At 40.5% G+C, this 21340-nt stretch overlaps 1 protein-coding gene across 1 annotated transcript; it reads left to right on the forward strand.

Moving 5' to 3' along the window:
• Window positions 1-653: 653 nt before the first annotated feature.
• Window positions 654-20722, forward strand: NIPAL1 (NIPA like domain containing 1; the record flags this gene model as incomplete). Its single annotated transcript, XM_082838607.1, has 6 exons — window positions 654-699; window positions 9123-9389; window positions 13885-13941; window positions 17723-17813; window positions 19413-19573; window positions 20103-20722. 6 exons carry the CDS (start codon window positions 654-656, stop codon window positions 20720-20722), a joined length of 1242 nt encoding a protein of 413 aa, XP_082694733.1.
• Between the last annotated feature and the right edge of the window lie 618 nt (window positions 20723-21340).

The raw sequence follows: 21340 nt of genomic DNA on the forward strand, positions 1-21340 counted from the left end.
CAATAACTATATGACTTAGGAAAGGGGTGTATGGAAGGCGGGAGTTTGAAACCGAGGGACCGCAGAAGAAGCTGATACTAGCACAAAACGGCAAGGTCTATTGTCAAGCCCTGAGAATAAACTTTAGCATGGTAATCAGAGCAGAATCCCAGTAGCCACAACTTCCCTACAAAGCCGCAAACACACAAAGCAGGGCGCTCAGAATCCAAAGTCAGGAGACATCCCGACCCGGAGAAGCCAGAAGGGGGCCTCAGCACAGACTTTTACGCCGCTAAATTCCCAAGGAGTTGGCTCGGTGGCCTCCACGCTCCGAGAGACGCCTTTACCCTGTAAAGTGTGTCTGTGCTTCTGTACTGCTTGGCTCCCGCAGTGGTCCCGGGTGGCGGTCGGCGCTCCCACCAGCCACACCAGTACCCCTGGACCGCAGCCGCAGCCAGCGCGGCGAGAAAGAGTACCCAAGCTTCGGACCTCGGGGGCGGGGCTTGCGCGGAGGCCCCACCCCGCCGTCCCCATTGGCTGAGGCTGCCCGGGGCCGGGGTCAACGCGCACCAGTCCGAGACCCCGCAGCTCCGCCCCAACGCTGATCCATGCGGAGGAGAAGCACAGGTGGGTGAGGAGCGAGCTTCTGTGCCCGGGAAGCCTCGTCGGGGGCCATGGGGGGACAGGTGAGGCTGCCACCCGGAGAGCCCTGCCGAGAAGGTGAGTGTCTGCCCAGAGCCGGAGGATCTGGCGTTCAGGTGGCGATGAGAGCGGGCGGGCGGTCCCGGGTACTTGTGGAGACCAGAAAGGGATACGCCGACTCTTCACGCGCTCATTCATGCATTTATTCATTCAGTCATTCCGCCAGTCAGCCGGTCAACAAGTATTTATCGGTGCCTACAATATGCCAGACTCTGTGGGGATGCCTGAGTCGAACAAGACATACGTGGCTCCCATTCTGGTCCGGAAGAGAGATCCATGTAAAATACGGAGAGCTGAGTGTCGTGACTGGGTAATCAGGGTGCTGTAAGAAGACTCTCAAGTCTCATCTGAAAAAGACGCTTCCACTGACTCGGACTCACTTCCAGAGTCCGTGGTCGACGTCACCCAGTGGGCAGAGGGCGTGCCCGCGGACCGGATAGGAGTCCAGTCTTGCGTCCGGCGCTGGCTTGGCGAGGGTCAAACACGGTGCAGGGTCAGGCGCCCTGGACCACCCCCCGCCCCACCCCCCGGGGGAGGGCTCTGAACAAACCTGGGCTGCCCACCTCTCTCCTCTTCTTTTGTGATGAAAACGCCTCCAACCCCAGTACCCTCGCGTCTGACTCGCTGTGAAGTCACTTCTTGGCTGCTTACGGCGAGAGCAGGACAGAGGAAGAGACCGGGAACTGGGTGCACTCATTTAGGTTTCTCACTGCTTTCTAGTCTGGGGTTTCAGCCGCCCCCTGCGTCGTGTAAACTCTTAGGGCGCCACCCCTTGCCCTGTGCCAGGTGTTTACAACACTCGCAGGCTTTCTACAGTCTCAATACCAAAGGCGCGCGTGAGTCCGGATAAAAGTAGGGGCACGGCTGCGGCGGCGGGGAGTGGGCGCGGGCGGACAGTGTGTATCATATGAAATGACAGTTTTCAATTTTTACAGAGTCCAGAGAAAAGCAGATTTCTATTTTACCCGGTAAGGATGTAAAGAGGGAGGGGCCAGTGAGAGGCGTGGCAAGAACTATCTTTCCAAAATTGCTGGCAACTTCCCCGGGTTTTCTCTTCTCTTGGCTGTCCCAGTTTATTCCTTGATGCGGAGAGTTGTTGTTGTTTTAAGGGGGGAAAAGGCAGTGAACCAGTCAAAACTGTGCCACCAAGAGAAAGAAGGGACACAAAGAAAGAGAAAAATAGCTGAACAATTCACAAACTATTCAGAAGTTGAGGTTTTGGGAGTGGTTACTAAGGCAGCTGGATCTAGAATTATTTCCTAGACAATCAGTCAGTCATTCTCTGTCTAAAGAATTCCTAAACTAGTAAGTCAGACTGTTACTAACACGTCCAGCCTTGTTTACCCAAGGATCTGTAAGTAAGGAGGATGTGTGAATTACATCCACTTGTTTGAATTTAGGGCTGATTTTCCTGCTTTGCTCATGCATTAAGTTCCAACAAGAAATATTCAAGCTCCATGCTTAATACCGGGGGTTAATTAACTGTGGTAATTAATTAGGTGGGATGCTAGTGGGAAAGACTTGAGAGAAATCAGAATCCTTCTTATCAGTAGTGGGAAGAGATTAGGCTTTGGCACCAGTCTTCTCAGCTATGACGGTCTCCTTGTCTTTCTTCATCTGTAAATTGGGAATAATTCCTACAGTTTAGAGTTTGAGGAATAGATGCAGATGGGATTACACATGAAGCACACACTTCAGAGCCTGACATGGAGTAAAGACTCCATTTTTCATTTGTTCATTTATTCAAATGACAAGAGTCCCATGTGCCAGACATTGGCCTAAGTTCTAGAATAGAGGGATTTGCAAGACAATCTGGTCCTCGACAGTCTGGGTCTAGAGGCCCACATAATTGGTTTTCATAATTAGCAATCCAACCAAGCACAAAATTATTTGAGCCTTTGTTTTTTTCTGTAGGTGTCCATCCCCATTCTCTGGCCCCTTGGATGCAGTGGTATACATGAATAATTCTGAGATTTTACTCGTTAAAAAAAAATCCATATTATAAACATTTCTCAAAATTCCACCAAATGAACATAACTTTTATCAGCAGGACAAGCTGCATTTTCTATGTAAACTATAGCTTCTTTTATGTTACACTAAAAAAGATTTTCTCCAGATTTTTACAAGACGATTAAAAGCAGAAGTTGTTTTTTCAGCCTTCTGTAGATTTCCTAAGTGCTGAAATTCAAGTGCTTTAAGGTATTAAAAATTCTTCACTAAAGGTTGTTCAAAAAGCAATATGTTATTACTTGCTGCAGTTTATGTAGGAAAGCTGATGGTCAACAGTCCTCAAAGAGTATTTGACCTCCAAAAACACTGATAGTGGGACAATCTTGTTTAGAGATACAAATTTTGAACTTTTTAAAAAATCAGCAGTATCTGCTCAAATTTATTTGGGTTACTTGAAATAATGTGCTTCTTGCCCAGCCCTATCAGAGTTCATATGTAGATATATCTGCTAAATATATCTGCTTGATTTCCAAATTTACTCACTTATTTCTCATTCTTATCTGCTCCAAATTTGCTCTAAATTATTTCTCATTCCTATTCTACTCCCCTTATTCCTGTTTTTCTGTTCGTTTTCTCACTAAAATTGTCAGTTTCCATGAGAACAGAGACCTGTTTACCTCTCTTGTTGATCACTGTCTCACCAGTTCTTAGAACAAGACCCTGGCACACAGGAAGTGCTCAATAAGAATTTGTTAAGTGTTGCATGAATGTATACTTAACATGGTGCCTTGCATGGTAGGTGTTCAACAACTGATTTGTTGGGTGAATAAATAAAATTGATATATGGATATACGATGTTGTTACAAAGCCATAATTAAGCTGTAAGAGGAAGTCTGTTTGGTTGGCAGTATTAAATTGTATGATGGAAAGTGAGAAATTCCTTTAGATTGGAAAGGCAGAGAAGGCCTTTCTAAGAAAGTGAGAGCTCAGTGAAGAGGAGTTAGGCATGCCAGCCACTACTAGCACTACAACAAGTAAAGGCTACTTAAAAGCTTTAAGGTGAGAAGGAATTTAGCCTATGAAAGGAAGAGGGGAAAAAATTAGGGAATGAGGTTACAGAGAACGCTGGAGGCCAGGATTCTGTAGGCCCTTGTAGACTATGGTGGGGATTTTGGATTTTTTCTGAATGAAAACGGAAGCCATTACAGAATTTTGCAAGGAGAAATGACAAGATTGGACCTACTTATCTAAAAGCTCATTTCACCTGAGCTTGTCCCCCCCCCCCCCCCCCCCCCCCCCCCCCCCCCGCTACTCTTTGACCTCATCTCATACTATCTCCCTTCTCTCACCAGCCAGCCTGGCTGGTGCAGTTCCTCCCACCCCCTCAAGCAAATTCCCAAGTCTGGGTGTTTGCATTTAGGCTTAGCAGAGAGGTTTTTCCATTCAATGCTGTTTTTTTAAAAAAATACTCCTTCATGCGGCTTTTACTGCTTTCCATGGCACTCAACATATTCTGTAGTTATTAGTTCACTTGTTTATTCCCCCCACCATTAGAATGAATGTAATAGAGCAGGAATTTTATTTTACTCACTGTTGCAACCCCAGCTTCTAAAAAATGCCTGACAGATAATAGATACTCAATAAATATATATTGAATCAAAGAATGAAAAAGACAACCAGTGTTTTTTCAGAGAATGATAGAGACAGAAAGAGTAATGCAATGTAATGTCAGAGGTGAGCAGGCTTTAGAGCATGTAAAGCTTTTTTTTTTTTAAGTCCAGGATTAGGAATCTAGACTTTGTTATAACTGCCATGAAAATTCATGGGGAATTAAGCAGGGGAGTGATATAATCTGATTCACACTGGCTGATACTTGGAGAACAAATTATAGGAGACATGAGAAATTTCATTCATTCTTTCCTTTGCTAATATAAATAGGCAGGTGTATCAGTCACCTATTGCTGTATAACACACAACCCAAAACCCAAAGGCTGAAAGCAACAATCATATATTCTTGCTTATGTGTCTGTAGGCCAGCTGATGGTTGACTAATCTAGACTGGGTACACCTGGGTGTCTCTGCATCAGGCTACATACCCACCTGGGTTTGGCTCCTTAATGTGGGATGAGCTTAGGTCTGCTCCATATGTTTTCATTCTGGGATCAAGCTGAAGGGGCAGCAGCTGCTCAGGGAAGCTCTATTCCTGAAAAGTACAGAGGTGCAAGAGAGTAAAGCCAACCATAATACAAGGTGGTAGACCCAACCATGTAAGTACATTTGAACCCTCTCCTTATATCACCTCTGCTGATGTCCCATTGGCCACCAATTCACTCCCAGCTGACATCAAGGGAAGAATACTCTGCCCTCGTCGGGAGGGGTAAGGAAGTGACTAATTGCTGAATAATAATCCAAACTAACCAGTAGAATGGATGGTGAGACAATGATTTTCTCAAATTGGAAATATCTTGCAGTGATTAAAAATGTAGTTTTATATAGTCACTGATTTCTCAGAAACCAAGATACCGATACCCTATTCCATGTAATAATTGGACTATATATATTATTATTCTCTGTAGACAAATAGGACTTGAAAAAATTAAAGCATTTCATCTTTGTATAAACAATAATAAATTTTAACTGACTTTATTTGTACTTTATGTTTTTACTTTTCTGAAATAGAAAGAATAGTAGCCTGGGAATTGTGTTACCTGGCCCTGTTTGGGCAGTTACATGACTTTGGCAAGTCACTTAATATCTTGGCCTCAGTTTCTTTAAAATGTCTTCCAGCTACAAGTGCCTATGAATTTAGAGCTGGTCCATCAGCAATATTTATGAGCTACCGGGATTATAAGTAACTTACTCTGGGAACCAAGATAGCTTATGATGAAACCACAAAATTAAGGAAGGGGTCTTTATCAAGTCCAACTCCTTCATTTTAGAGATGAAGAAACTGAAACCAAGAGTGATGACTCAACTTGCTCAAGATTATAGATAATTTGTAATGGAGCTAAAGGTGGGAAAAGGCATATAATCCTATAGAAAATTTCACTTTGTTTTAAAATTTTTAAGTTGTGTGTGTCTGTAAGGAAACATTCACACCCGTACATAGAAGATACATATTAAGTTGAATCATATGAAACTGCTATTTATGTAGGGTCAAAAATTGTCAAATATCATCAATTTCATTTGGTTTAACATAATTGAGAACATTAGCAGCACTGTTTGTAAAAGCAAAAACACTGTAAATTATCCAATGTCCACCAAACTATAAAATAGAAAAATTAATGGTGAGATAGTCATGCAGTGGAATTCTATAGAACTGTGGGGAAAAAACCAAACCTTACAGCCAGAACATCAAGATTGATAAATCTCAAAAACAAGCAAGTCACCAAAGACTACATACTATATGATTACATTTTTAGAAGGTGCAAAAAGAGGCAAACGAAACACTTTATTATTTAAAGATATAATCTTATAGGGGAAATCATTTTTTTAAAGAAAAGGAATATTAGACAGAAAATCAGGACAGTTGAAACCACACGGCTTGCGGAATCTTAGTTCCACCATCCGTGAAAGCGCTGAGCCCTAACCACTGGACCGCAAGGGAATTCCCAAGTTGTTATTTCTTAAAATGGGTGGTTGATACATTGGTGTGTATTGAATTATTTTTTTTCTTTATAACTGACATATATTTCCTAAATCTTAATTATCCAATATTTAGAACAATATATAATAACATCAAAGAAGTCACAACATCATGCTGTTTGCTGACAGGAGTGTAAATTGGTACAGACACTTGAGAGGGTTATTGATAGTGTCTATTAAAATGAAAAATAAAGGGGAATTCCCTGGTGGTCTAGTGGTTAGGACTCCGAGCTTTCAGTGACGAGGGCTCGGGTTCAGTCCCTGGTCGGGGAACTAAGATCCCACAAGCCCGGGCAACGCGGACAAAAACAATAATAATAATAAAATAAAATAAAATGAAAAATGAGTAATGTAATAAATTTTCTGTGTTGAAGAAGGTTTGGATTAAACTCTGGAGGATTACTTTGCTTACTAGAATCATAAGAAGCCACCTCTGATTTTGAGATATCTCTAATTCCTCTGAAACCTTCCAAAGTCCCTGCCCACACGTTCTGCTTCATCCATCTCTCCCCTCCTGCCCAGCACCACTCCACACCCACCAACCCGCCAGTCACTCCCTCCTTCAGTCATACCTGCTGTGGGCTCCCTCCTTAATATGCTCCCCAAACATAAAACAATTTAAGTTCTAAGGTCAGTAACTAGACAAGATTTTTATTACTTTTTCCTGCCATAAAACTTGCAGCATTGGGACTTCCCTGGTGGTTCAGTGGTTAAGAATCCGCCTGCCAATGCAGGGGACACAGGTTCGATCCCTGGTCCAGGAAGATCCCACATGCCGCGGAGCAACGAAGCCCGTGCACCACAACTACTGGGCCTGAGCTCTAGAGCCTGCGAGCCACAACTACTGAGCCTGAGCACCACAAATACTGAAGTCTGTGCGCCTAGAATCCGTGCTCCACAACAAGAGAAGCCACCGCAATGAGAAGCCCGCGCACCGCAATTGAGAGTAGCCCCCGCTTGCCGCAACTAGAGAAAGCCTGTGTGCAGCAACAAAGACCCAACGCAGCCAAAAAAAAAAAAAAATTAAAAAAATTTTTAAGTTAAAAAAATTTTTTTTTAAGTTTAAAAAATTTTTTAAGTTAAAAAAAATACCTTGCAACATTAATGTCCGCTTACAATGAGAACTTATAAAAGGCAACAAAACTTATTTGCACTCCCTTATCACCTTCTGCCTCCACACCCCCTAAAATGTTGGAAACATTTTGCTGTGTCAACAGCTCAGAAAGAATATTGTTTGATTGGAATGAGGTCCACCCACACTGTTTCCAGAGATAAAGTTTTGGAATGGTTATGTTAACTACATAGTAAGTGACACTAATGCAGCCATGGAGTTTACTGGACAGTCAAGTCAGATGTTTTCCCAAGAATTCATGTAATCAAAATCTTACTACCAAATATTACTTTGCACTCTTAGGGGTTGGATGAGATGAACAGTGCCTGGGACAGATTGCTAGATGCTAGCTTATGTGAAAATTTGCAGCAATTCTTACTAAAACAACCAGCCTGAACAATTCCTCAGTTACCATAGAACATCCCTGAAGTAATATAACTCTCTTCGGAATATTTAGAAGTTTTGTCCCAGAATTTATCCTGTATCACAGGATCAAAGTTGGTTCATTTTCAAATTACAGAGGTAAATGAAATAGTAATCACGAAAAGACTGAATTCAATTATTTTACCTTTTGCTAGCCCTGAACTTTACGGTTGTTTCTCAACTGTGTATGTGGTAAAATTCACATAACTTCATAATGCTTTGCCCAGGAAGCATAGATCCTGTTTTTAAAGTTTTGTTTCTAAGACATCATTTAGTTGTTCATGTGCCCTCTTAAGATTTTTGAGATGTAAAACTGATTTTCTTTTTTCACTTAATTCTAAAATTGTAGTTGATTAATTTTTCTTTGCCCATTTTTGTTTAAGGTAAGTCATGCTAGGGAAATATGCCTTTTAAATGGAAAAAAAAAAGTTGAGAAGATGGTCAGAAAACCTAGTAACGGTGTCACCTTGTTTGCAGCTTTTTGAGTGGAGAATAGATTATAAAAAGTTTCTTAGTGTAAAATGTTTTTATTCTGTGTTTTAGTATTTAGCCTCAAAAAAAAAAAAGAAAGGCACTTAATAATGGGTCTGGTTCAGTGGATTTACACGCTCATTTGAATCCTATTCAGGAAAAAAAAAACCCTCCTGATATTTAATTCATTTGTCTATTAGATTCTTTTTTTTTTAAGGAGGAAGTGAGTTAGTAGACCTGCAAAATTATTCTTTTTAGGAAAGTGGTCCAGAAAACTAAACCCACTTTTAAACATGTTTTCTGAAATGAACAATTCGTACCCCACCAAGTGGGATAGCTCAGTTTCTTGTAACATGGTGATTTCTAGACCCACAGGGTTGCTCTGCCCTTTTCCACCTTCAGTCGCCACATATGCTGCTGCTTTCCCGGAGACACACTAATGGCATGAAGGAGAGAAGTGGACATTGTAGGGCTGTGATGAACCGCTGAGCCCAAGCCGGGTCTGAACAGCTCCAGGCTGCTCCAGCAGGCTGCTGCTGGCTGGAGCAGAGAACCGAGTACTGCTAGATCTTCCATTTTATGAGAGGAATCCAGACTTTCACGTGAAGTCTCGCACGTTTGCATGATAACAGCTCAACAACTTTGCAGACATTTTGAAGAACCTGTGTGAGCCCAGCTGAACCTGTGAGCCCGTGGACCACGTGCTGGAGACTGCCCATCGGGCAGTAAAAAAACAGTGTGTCAGTACCGCCCACTCAAGTTTCTCTTTCTTAGAGAAAGAAAATAAAGATTAGTGTGTCTCCCTTTCGTCGGTTGACATTTCCCTCTTTCCCTTTTCCAGGCTACGTGCTGTCTCTGATCTGTCCGAATGCCTCCCAGGCTTGGTGTGAGATCACACGTGTGTCACAGCTGCTGGCTTCTCCTGTCCTCTACAGGGACCTGAATTCCAGCATAACCAACTGCAGCATTTCTGCAAATGCAGAGAACAAATACAGTCTTTATGTAGGCCTGGTACTGGCAATAAGTTCCAGTATTTTTATTGGCTCCAGTTTCATCTTGAAAAAAAAGGGCCTCTTACAACTGGCCAACAGGGGCGTTACTAGAGCTGGTAAGAAATGGATGCAACTAACGAATTCAAGTTTCTAACTGCAGAAATCATCCTACTGTAAGACCACGGTGCTACAGGAATAACATTTCACTGTCTCTGTCTTCACCCCTATTCCTGTTCTTAGCAACTGTTCTCAGCAGCTTCCAGGATTGAGCCAGTTGTGTCTCCTTTAGGGTGAGACTAAAATGCAAGAGGTTTGGGGTGTGGGATGAGCTCTTCTTTCATAGCCTTAGTCTGAGATTCCAGGATTTAGTCAGATCAGGCGACTCCCCTGATTAAAACACATCAGTGGCTTTTCTTTGCGCTCAGAGTAAAATCCAAACATCCTTGCACAGTCTCTGACCTCACCTGCTGCCTAAAATGGCCTGTGCTACCTCTCCAGCTTCATCTTCAGCCTCCTTCACTACCGTGTGCTTTTCTCTGGCTCCTGGAATGTACCGAATTCTCTCCCACCTCGAGGTCTTTTCCTTTGTCTGCAGCTCTCTTCTGCCTGACTGTCATTTAGCTGACTCATCCTTCAGACTTCAGCTAAACTATCACCCCTGCAGAAAGGCCTTCCTCGACCATCCTCTCTGGGGAGGTTTCACTCACCTCTACCCCTGCTATTCTCTATCACTGCACTAAGGGTTTCCTTCATTGTACTTGGAATAACTTGTCATTGTACATTAATTGTCTATTTACTTGTTGTCAACAGGCTTACTTGTTTGACAGTACATTCACAAGAGCAGGAACGTACCCTAGCATAGGGGTTGGCACCCAATAAGTATTGTCAAATCAGTAAATGGATTACAGTAGAGTTAGGTTACTATTTGTAGTGACATTTCAGAAGCTGTGTAGCTCTGCTTGGCTATCCTTCATTAACCATGAGTTTTCTATTCATTCTTATCAAGAATAATGTCCTAAAAGAGTTAAATATCGTTCTAAAGTTCATAGGGGAAAATAAATGGCTACGAATTGTGCAAATAAGTTTATAAAAGAGTACTATTGAGGGGACATAGATAAAACAGTTTGGCATTAACAAAGATAGACAAAATAATAAAAGATAATTGAAAACTTATATAAGTACATACAGCAATTTAATATACAATTTTTAAAACTGGCATTTCAATCCACTGGAGAAAGGATTAATTATTCAATCAAAAGTACTGAGACTGGCAAAAACTAGAGGAGAAAAATGTGAGAGCTTTACTTTATACCATTTGGTAAAATAGATTCCTCATAGTTTAGAGTTAAATTTAAAATGAAATATTTTTTTTAAAAAAAAACCTAAAAGAAAGTCTTCCTAAGCGTAAAGATAAAGGAAGAAACAATTCTATATAAAGGAAGAGATTATCTAGATTGACCCCCCCAAAAAAAAAGTCCTACATGAAAACACCTTTAACTGAAACTAAAAAGGAAATGACATGTGAAGAAAAATTTCAAACTATATGACAAAGGGTAGTTAAGTCACAATATACAAAGAGTGACTATAGTCGATAAGAAAAAGATAGGTACCTAACAGAAAAAAGGCAAAACACATAAACAAGGAACTCACAGAATAAGAATTGTAAGTGGCCAATAAACATACCTAAGTAAATGTTACTTCACTAGTACCCAAAGATATACCAACTATATAACATTGAACTCCTGGGTTTTACCTACTATTTTAACAATATTGGGTTTTTCTTTAAAAAATAATGCCCTATGTTGGTAAGGGAATTTGGGGAATAGATAGCCCTCTCAAACATTGGTGGAAGCAATATAAATGGGTACAAACTTTCCTGAGAGCAATTTGGGAAAGCTTAAAAATGTTAATATCTTAAAATCTAATAATTCTACCTCTAGGAATTTGTCTTAAGAAGCGAACGAAGCTACAGTACTATAATCAAAACAGCGTTGTATTGGCACAAAAACAGACATATAGATCAGTGGAACAGAATAGAGAGTCCAGAAGTAAACCCACACACCTACGGTCAATTAATCTACAACAGAGGAAGCAAGAATATACAATGGAGAAAAGACAGTGTCTTCAACAAGTGGCGTTGGGAAAGCTGGACAGCAACACATAAATCAATGAAATTAGAATATTTCCTCACACCATATACAAAAATAAACTCAAAATGGTTGAAAGAGCTAAATATAAGATGTGACACCATAAAACTCCTAGAAGAGAACATAGACAAAACATGCTTGGACATAAATCGTGGCAATATTTTTAGATCAGTCTCCCAAAGCAAAAGAAATAAAAGCAAAAATAAACAAACAGGACCTAATCAAACTGAAAGCTTTTGCACAGCAAAGGAAACCACCAAAAAACTAAAAAGACAACCTGTGTAATGGGAGAAAATATTTGCAAACAATGTAACCAATGAGGGGTTAATATCCAAAATATACAAATAGCTAGTACAACTCAATATCAAAAAAACAACCCAATCAAAAAATGGACAGAAGATCTAAATAGACATTTCTTAAAAGAAGACATACAGATGGCCAATAGGCACATGAAAAGATGCTCAGCATTGCTAATTATTAGAGAAATGCAAAGCAAAACTACAATGAGGTATCATCTCACACTGGTCAGAATGGCTATCATCAAAAAAGTCTACAAATAAGAAATGCTGGAGAGGGTGCGGAGAAAAGGGAACCCTCCTCCACTGCTGGTGGGAATGTAAATTGGTACAGCCACTGTGGAAAACAGTATAGAGTTTCCTTAAATAAAAATAGAGCTACTATATGATCCAGCAATCCCACTCCTGGGCATATTTTCAAAAAAGACGAAAACTCTAATTTGAAAAGATACATGCACCCCAATGTTCAAAGCAGCGCTATTGACAATAGCCAAGACATGGAAACAACCCAGGTGCCCATCAACAGATGACTGGATTAAAAAGATGGGGTATATAAATACAATGGAATATTACTCAGCCATAAAAGTAAATGAAATCTTACCATTTACAGCAACATGGATGAACCTAGAGAATATTATACTAAGTGAAGTAAGTCAGACAAAGACAAATATATGAAATCACTTAGATGTGGAATCTATAAAATAATACAAATGAATATATATACAAAAGAGAAACAGACTCACAGACACAGAAAACAAACACATATATATTATATATACATACATATATATATATATATGGTCTCATACAGGTTAAATTAATAATAATAATATATAATAGACCAGATTTTAGACTATTCAATCATTAAGGGCTGAGAAAGTATTTGTGATATTAAGTTTTTTAAAAACAGCATATGAAATCATATTTTAATTTTCCAATTTGGTTATTTGCAAATTTTGTAAGGAGAAAGTCATAAATAAACATGGTTAACTGCTTTGCAACATAATCCTCACAGCTAACATATCCTTTTTAGCTTAACAAAATCAGATAGGTCAAGTTCACAGCATTAAGTATATTAAAATTGGTGAGAAAATTGCAATTTCTAAAACAATCATAACAATGACTTAAGCTCACAAATTACAGAGTGGGAAGATAACTCTCTGAATATCTTAGGAAAGGTTTTTGTCCTTTTCAGTAGACTAGACAAATTCAATTTCATGGTGCCAAGGTAGAGAATAAGTAGAATCCAGCTGGCCAATGCTGGCTATTCTCTCATTGACTATCCAAAATCTCAAAAGCTCTTATGTCAACCATCTTCATCCCTTTGAGGTCCTCCTTAGGTACCAACCTAATTTATGATGTATGGTTTTCTGTCTTTAATTTTTTAACTGTGGCTGAAACAAAGTATTTAGGGCTTATAATACTCTATGTCCATATCTGAATGGCATAAATATAGTGTGGACGAAAAATATAACCTGCCATATCAGTAAACAAAGGGTGTTGCCAACATCAGGCCATTAGCCACTGCAGCCACCAGCAGACAGTGCATCCTGAGGGCGTTCAGGATGGAGAAAACAGGATACTGGCCCTAGATAGTTAAAGTGCATATCAAAGGAATGATTTCAATGAGCCCAGACTCTTGCATCTTCCCATACATAGAAAAGTGCTAAATTCATTTTTTTGAATTAATGGTAATCTTTTGATGTTCCAACTACCTGTTTTGTTTGTTTGTTGTTTCTGCAAAAACTCCTGTATATCCTGACTCCTCCCTTACTTATTCAGGGCAGTTGCTCAGAGCTGTCTGAGAGGCTGCTTCCTGGGCTTAAGTCCTCAGCAAGTCCACCGAAGAAAGCATAATTCTCAACTTTCAGGTTGTGCATTTCTTTTCAGTAGACAGTAGTAAACCTGATGACTAAATAAAATTTTCCTGCAAATGAAAAAACTTACTTTGTGTAGAAATCAAAGACAATATAAAAAAAGATTTAGAAGATTTCTAAATGGAAGATTTACTGGAAATGACCAAGTAAATAAGCTAAAGATGAGATATACTGACTAGGCCTTAAGCCTTGTGTTTTCCAACCATACTCCGGTACCTTTTGTAGAAGTTAATTCCTCAAACCCTCTTCCTCCACTTTAGAACTTAATTTCTGTTTGTATCATTTTCCTAGGACAAGGTGGATATTCTTACCTCAAGGAATGGCTCTGGTGGGCAGGATTACTCTCAAGTAAGTCCTTAATGCCGAGAATAGTGTTTGCTTGTAAAATGATAAAGTACATGCAATTGTTCAAATTGATTAATTTAGCTAAGTGTTAAGGATGGCATTTAAGTCTAGAAATTTTTGTGTGGGCATAATGTCTTACATATAAAATAAATCACATGTATTTAGAATTAAGTTTTACTCTTTCTTCCCCCCACCTGCACATTCTCAATACTGTTTTGGAATGCAAGTAAAAAAGTTATTGTCTGGAATCTTATATTTTATCACAAACTTCTCCTTCTCTTGTATTTTATTCCCCATAACAATTGAGGAAAATGCTTCCCTCCCACATTTTCCCAGCCCCTAATTCAATATGCGACTGTTCTCGCTGCATAGAGTAAGTAGGTACACTTTCCTGGCCAGGACCAAAATATGGATAAATGAAAGTCCCCTTGGACTGCTTAGCTCTGAACAAATGGAGAGAAGATGAAGGTTGCCAGCACTCTCCTTCCACCTAGACTTGCCCTGAGGATTAAATGAGACTCTGTATGAGGTGAAAGCACTTTCTAAACGCTAATGTGATGTCCAGTAAGAAGGCAGTGTATCGCCCTCAGGCACTTTTGCAGATTTATATCTCCCTCCTAACTCCTCTGAACTTTCTCAAATTCCAAGCCTGAAACTTCCAGGGAAAGGACCTCATAAATTGTAGTTTCACACTACTTCCAGCCATCTCTGCAGCCAAAAGCCTTAAAACTTCCATTGATTTTCTTGTACGAAGTAAGACATTTCAGTATTTTTGAGATCCTGTTACAAGAAAGAATTGGATAACTTTTCTTTAATAAATGGTGGTATCTAAAAGGCTTGTTACCTGAAAACTGGGTTCATCTCTTGATGGGTGTCAAAAGACACAACCAAGTCAGAGATTGGGAGAAGGAAGGATTTATTACTTGCAGCAAGTAAGGGGAACACTGGGGATCTTTCCCAAAGCAGTGTCTTCCCAAACAGCAAAATTAGGAAAGTTTTAAGCTAAAAGTACATGCATATTCATGAAGGGGCTTGAGCCGAGGAGAATTCAGCATAGAATTGGGGCAGAGGCTGACAAAATCCAAGCATTAACTGATGGAAGTCACGAGGGTCAGAAAAGGTCAACATCAGGACTTCCCTGTGGTGCAGTGGTTAAGAATCCGCCGGCCAATGCAGGGGACATGGGTTCGAGCCCTGGTCCAGGAAGATCCCACATGCCGCGGAGCAACTAAGCTCGTCTGCCACAACTACTGAACCTGCACTCTAGAGCCCTCAAGCCACAACTACTGAAGCCCACGCACCCTAGAGCCTGCACACCGCAACTACTGAGCCCACACGCTGCATCTACTGAAGCCCGTGGGCTCTAGGGCCCGTGTGCCGCAACTACTGAGCCCACATGCTGCAACTACTGAAGCCTGCGCACCTAGAGCCCATGCTCCGCAACAAGAGAAGCCACCAAGAAGCCCGTGCACTGCAACGAAGAGTAGCACCTGCTCGCTGCAATGAGAGAAAGCCCGCACACAGCAACGAAGACCCCACACGGCCAAAAATAAATTTTAAAAAATAATAATTATAATACCTTAAAAAAAAACAACTTCTAAAAAATAAGTGTTATATATGCTGGGGAAGCACCATGGTTCAATTAAGAAAAAAAGAAAAAGAAAATGTTAACATCATCGTCCCTTGGGTTCAAGTTGATCTGGTGGTTGAGGAGACTTAAATTCTGCAAAATAGCTCAAGGAAGTACTTCAGGCTAATCTTTACCATTGAAACAGAACTGGGAGTCTTTACAACTGATTTATCATCTTTGCTGCTGTTAATTCTCTCGCCTCATAACAGTTTGTTCTTTTGTTCCCTTAAGATCATTAATTACTGAGACCTGTTTGAGGGCAAGCATTGTGGCCAGGCTTAGATCAAAAAAAGGCTTAGTCCTAAAATGGCTTCTCTTATGTCAAAAAGCTATATCTGGTTCTTTTCTCCGGGGATCCCATACCCTATCTGCTTACAGGATGGTGAATAAAAATAATTTAAATTTGTATAGCTTTTTCAGCTTTTAAGGTGTTTTCACATCTGTTTTCCTACTTCATTTGAGTAAATGTTGTCAGGGACTGTGCTGGGAAGATTCCAAATAAATATTGGGATCATTCTTTCTCCTTTTCTCTCTCTCTCTGTCTGTCATATCTCTCCACCCTCTACCCACACAACAGAATGAAAGTAGAAGAAGAATATTATATGGCTATGTTTGTAATTTTAGTCTCACCATGCACAAAGTTTCTGCCAGTATTGAAGAGTGAAAAGCACAAGTCTTCAACCTCAGATTTTATCTAGTGACAAACATACAGTACTTTAATTATGAAATCAGTATTTTCCTGGAAAGCTGTCTGTAACGATAAAAATATAAATAATGAAGTATTCAAGAAAACATGTCGATGAAAAAAATGAATCAGTCGATCTAAGAAAAAAATGGAAAGTTTTATTCACACCGAACTGAGGATTATAAGCCGGGAACAGCCTCTCAGAAACAGAACTGCTCCGCCTGTTAGAGATCAAAGCACAGTTATAAGTTCTTGAGACAGGGGGCATTAAATGCCATCTAATGGACAGTTTACACAATCCAGAGCTGCACTTACAAAGAGAGTAGTGGGCCCTTATGAGATTAAGAAGGAAGGTCATCTCCTAAGGAGGTCTGGTTAATGCAGATGCACAACACACACTAAAGGGGAGGGAGGAGGCCCAGATGGGCCAAAAAAGAAAATTATGTTTACATTTTTCTCATCTTGCCATAAAGTATGAATTTCATTTCATTACTTACTATTCTGAGAAAACTACCACTGTTGCTCTGAAGAGAGCAGTCTCCTACCGTTCTGTACGTTTCTATTTGTTTTATGATATTTTAAGCTGATTACTCCTGTAGATTTGGCAGGGGCTGGGGTCGGGCTTGGGGGGGTGGAGTGGATAGCAGCCAGAGGGAAAAAGAAAATGGGTGCTGGTGTCTTTTATCTGTTCCAGGAGCTCTCTCTACAGTGTGTCTGCTTGGCACAGTTGACAGCGTGAAATACTACATTCTGTGGGCAAGCATTCAGTTGTGACCCATGAGAATAATTTGGCCCCAATTCAAGGGCCCAACTCTTAGAAAGATTTTCCCTCACTCTAGAAGTTAATTGCATCACACTATCTTACGGAAGCCTGGAGTTCCTCAGATAAGGATTCCAGGAGCATGTTGTTAGGACTTTCAAAGAGCTGCTTGGATATCCTTGAGCTACTGAGATACTGTCACTTACTTGTAGATCGTCTGCAATCCAGAGGTGCCTGACTACACAGGCCCGTGGTAGGCATCTCTGCCTATCCCCTGCCTAGACTGTACATCTCTAGAAAGCGTTCTAATTTTACAAGCTGCTTTATTGTTAATTTGCACAGCAGTAGGTATTCTTGAGCAAACAATCATTCTTACTTACTCCAAAGCTACCTCTTCTAGATTTCATCTGAGTGACCAAATATGTTTCTGGTTCTAAAGTAACTAAAAACTTTATTGAAGGTCATTTAAAACAGATATTCCTCTGTCGCCACTTTTTGCATTAATTGAGTTTGTATCACCAGGTAATTACAGTTTGTCCTTTTAATACCAAACCTTCCCCACCTTCCCTAAAAGAAGTTAAATTATTCCTTTTCATTAGATATATGAGTGTCTGTGGGATAAAAGATGACTGCTTTGCATGTATCAGTTGTTTTCCTCATAGGAGCAATAAGCCTGTCTTTTATATTAATACTGCTGCTTGCTTTCCAGTGGGAGCAGGTGAGGCTGCGAATTTTGCAGCTTATGCTTTTGCACCTGCCACCTTGGTCACCCCACTGGGCGCTCTGAGTGTTCTCATAAGGTACGTAAGCAATAAGGAACTTGGCTTCGGAGGGATTTTAATACCATGATAAACTTAACCCACAAGAAACAGATGACAAAGCATACCTCAAAACAGAATTTTGAAAATCACAAAACTAATGTGAGAAGACTATACGATAAAGAGCAGGAGAAATAGGAAATAGATGGTCTTCCCGCAAAACACAGAGTAATTGTGCGTTTTCTTTGTGACGATTCAGTGGAGCCAAGCAGATTTTTTTTCCCTCTCACCTGAACAAATTGCTGCAGCCCTTTTAATGCTTTCTGTTGTCATAGTGGCTAATGACCGTAGTTGTCAGAGGACTTTACAAAGCATGGTGTTCGGGTTAAATTTCAACTTTCACTAAAACTCTTGCATTGTCTGCTGGATACTTCAGTTTCGAGATATCTTAGTTTCTTTTAGTACTGGAAACAGGAATCATTTTCCTGTCAATAAAAAGTGGATCTAACATTTCTGGGTTGGTCTTTATTATGATTCCAAATGAATGTGTTCCATGAACTCTTTTATTTTGTAACTAAGCAACTGTTTTGTTTGTTGTCTTTTTCTTTTCCTTTTATCTCCATTCATTACCAACCTCTAGAAGAAAGCTCATGACTAAGGCTACCCACTTCTTTTCACCGTCTTTGTAGGATTGTTGTGAGAAGTAAGCGAGTCCATACAGAAAGCACTAGAACACTGGCTACTAGTGAATGGTAGATATCGGTAGTAGCACTTTTTGCTGACGCTGCCGTCCTCATCAGTGGCCACGTGAGGGGGACTCTCAGAAAGCACCTGGTAATTGACTATAGTCTTGGGTGCAAATGGATACTGATAATGCCCTGGTGGGAGTGCCAGGGCATCAGGAGAAGGGGCCACAGTGGACCTACTGGTTGAGCCGCAGGATGGCATCTGTGTCCGTGGTGGTGCCAACCTAGAACTTCCTGAGGCCATGGCAACAAGGTAGTGGGAGCAGTGAATAGGTGAAAGTATCAGAGCAATAGCAGCCGGTCAGGAAATATTTTAATATTTTGACAACCCATATGGTTGTACTTGTGTGTACCAGGTAACTATTGGCCCTGAGCAGAGTAATTCTTCTTTAGGTATATATCGTTCTTTGAAGCTTTCATTGAGCACACATGTTCTAAATGTGTCATGCCAGTAAGATGTAAAAGTTCTTCCATTTTGTTTGGCTTTACAGGAGAAAATGGGGAAATTCAAAATGAATTGAGTGGGACCTCTTAGAAGGCCATGGGAAGATTACAGGTGTATAGAATGCCTGTTATAACTTTTTAACTATAAAAGCAATTAAGCAGACTTGATTACTTGTATTTTTCTAGATACAAATTTAGTAACATATAACGAACTTCACACACAGAAAGGAAGGAAGGGAGGGAAGGAAGGAAGGAAGGAAACCAGCCAACCAGGGTTTTCAGTGTCACATAGCATATTCCAATCAGTTGATTGGGATACAGATTGGTGCGCACTGCAGTGCGACGTCTGAGCTGCCATGGAATCCAAAGGTAACTGAACAAGAGTTCAGTTGGTAACTGCAGTTACCAAAGGTAACTGAACAAGAGTGATTTTTTTTTCTTCTTCCAACAGTGCACTGTTGTCTTCCTATTTTTTAAATGAGCACTTGAACATTCATGGAAAAATAGGCTGCATATTAAGTATATTGGGGTCAACTGTGATGGTTATCCATGCCCCACAAGAAGAGGAAGTTGCTTCTCTGCATGAAATGGAAATGAAATTGAGAGACCCAGGTCTGTGATTCAACCAAAAGAAACACTTACTCAAATTCTGCTCCACTTTCTCTTCTCATCAAATGAATTGGTAATAATATTGTAATAGGCTTCCTAGAAGCCTAGTTGTGGGTTGAGATACAGTACAGTTTGACCGAGTGATACAAGTCTTCTGAAAATGTGGCACAACTTATTTTTGTGTCCATGCTTCCCCTCCACAAAATGAACGGAAGAGATGGGGATAGAAAAGGGAAAAGACTTATACTCCAACCCAAACTTTCACATCTTTCTCCCTCTGAAAATAAAAAGTCAATCAGACAATACCTGCTGTACCTCATAGTGTTGTCTGTGAGGTTCAAATGATTTGTCTGTGAAAGTCCATTGTGAAATATTGAGACATGCAGTAAAATGTTGTTGTTCCTGTTTTTTTATTTAGTCTCATGTCTCTTTCTAAAACACCTAGGCTCCTAAACTCATGACTAACAAGATTTCAGAAAGATTTGATCCTATTAGCATTTTCTGAAGTCTAATTCTTTTCTCCTCCTAACAGGATTTATCTCCTTTGCTGTGATCATAACTGTGATCTCCTTGGTGCTGATTTTGATTGTAGCTCCCAAGAAAGGACAGACCAATATATTGGTCTACATTTCAATCTGTTCACTGATTGGAGCATTTTCAGTTTCTTCTGTCAAGGGCCTGGGAATTGCCATTAAGGAACTACTGGAATGGAAGCCCATTTATAAGCATCCCCTGGTCTTTGTTTTGCTGGCTGTACTCGTGCTTTCAGTGACAACACAGATTAACTATCTCAACAAGGCACTGGACACCTTTAACACATCTCTTGTGACTCCCATTTATTATGTGTTCTTTACTTCCATGGTAGTAACTTGCTCCGCCATCTTATTCCAAGAATGGTATGGCATGAATGCTGGAGATATCATCGGGACTTTGAGTGGGTTCTTCACCATTATCAATGGCATCTTCCTTCTACATGCTTTTAAAAACACTGACATTACCTGGAGTGATCTGACATCCACTACTCAGAAAGAAGTCCTCTCTCTGAATGGCAATGAAGACAAATACGTCTTACTAGAGAATGTAGAATGTTCAGCCCCAGGATTTGACGATGACATTACCTTGTTTAGCAGGACTGATGATCAAAGTCCCTAGAAACCCTGAATTTTAACCGCTAAGAGACACTTGGAGAGGAGAAGGAATACCTGATTCTTGGAACAACTATTAGGAAAGCTGGCATTTTTAAAGTTCTAACTAATAATTTAGACATGAGGCCAAATAAAAATGCCTTTATTTTTGGCCATCAAATTTGAAAATCAGGGCTTCCCTGGTGGCGCAGTGGTTGAGAGTCCGCCTGCCAATGCAGGGGACACGGGTTCGTGCCCTGGTCTGGGAAGATCCCACATGCCGCGGAGCGGCTGGGCCCGTGAGCCATGGCCGCTGAGCCTGCGCGTCCGGAGCCGCAACGGGAGAAGCCGCAACAGTGAGAGTCCCGCGTACCGCAAAAAAAAAAAAAAAAAATTGAAAATCAAAGTTTTGATCCTCCTCCAGAAGGCTTCTGCTGTTTTTCATTTCTGCAAACTTGAAATATCCCCTAAGCATGAAAGAAGTCAAAGAGTTAGATAACTCTCAGAATAATAATCTCTTTCTTCTGGTCACAATATGTTTGGTTCTGCCAGGTGGCTCTTCATTTCTTTGGCCGCTATTCTTAGTCTCTCAGTAATTCACAGGGAAACATAACTGTGTGCTGATAAGCAGAATATCAGTCACCAT

This window comes from Leucopleurus acutus (assembly GCF_964270905.1).
Source record: "Leucopleurus acutus genome assembly, chromosome: 4".
Classification (NCBI taxonomy): domain Eukaryota; kingdom Metazoa; phylum Chordata; class Mammalia; order Artiodactyla; family Delphinidae; genus Leucopleurus; species Leucopleurus acutus.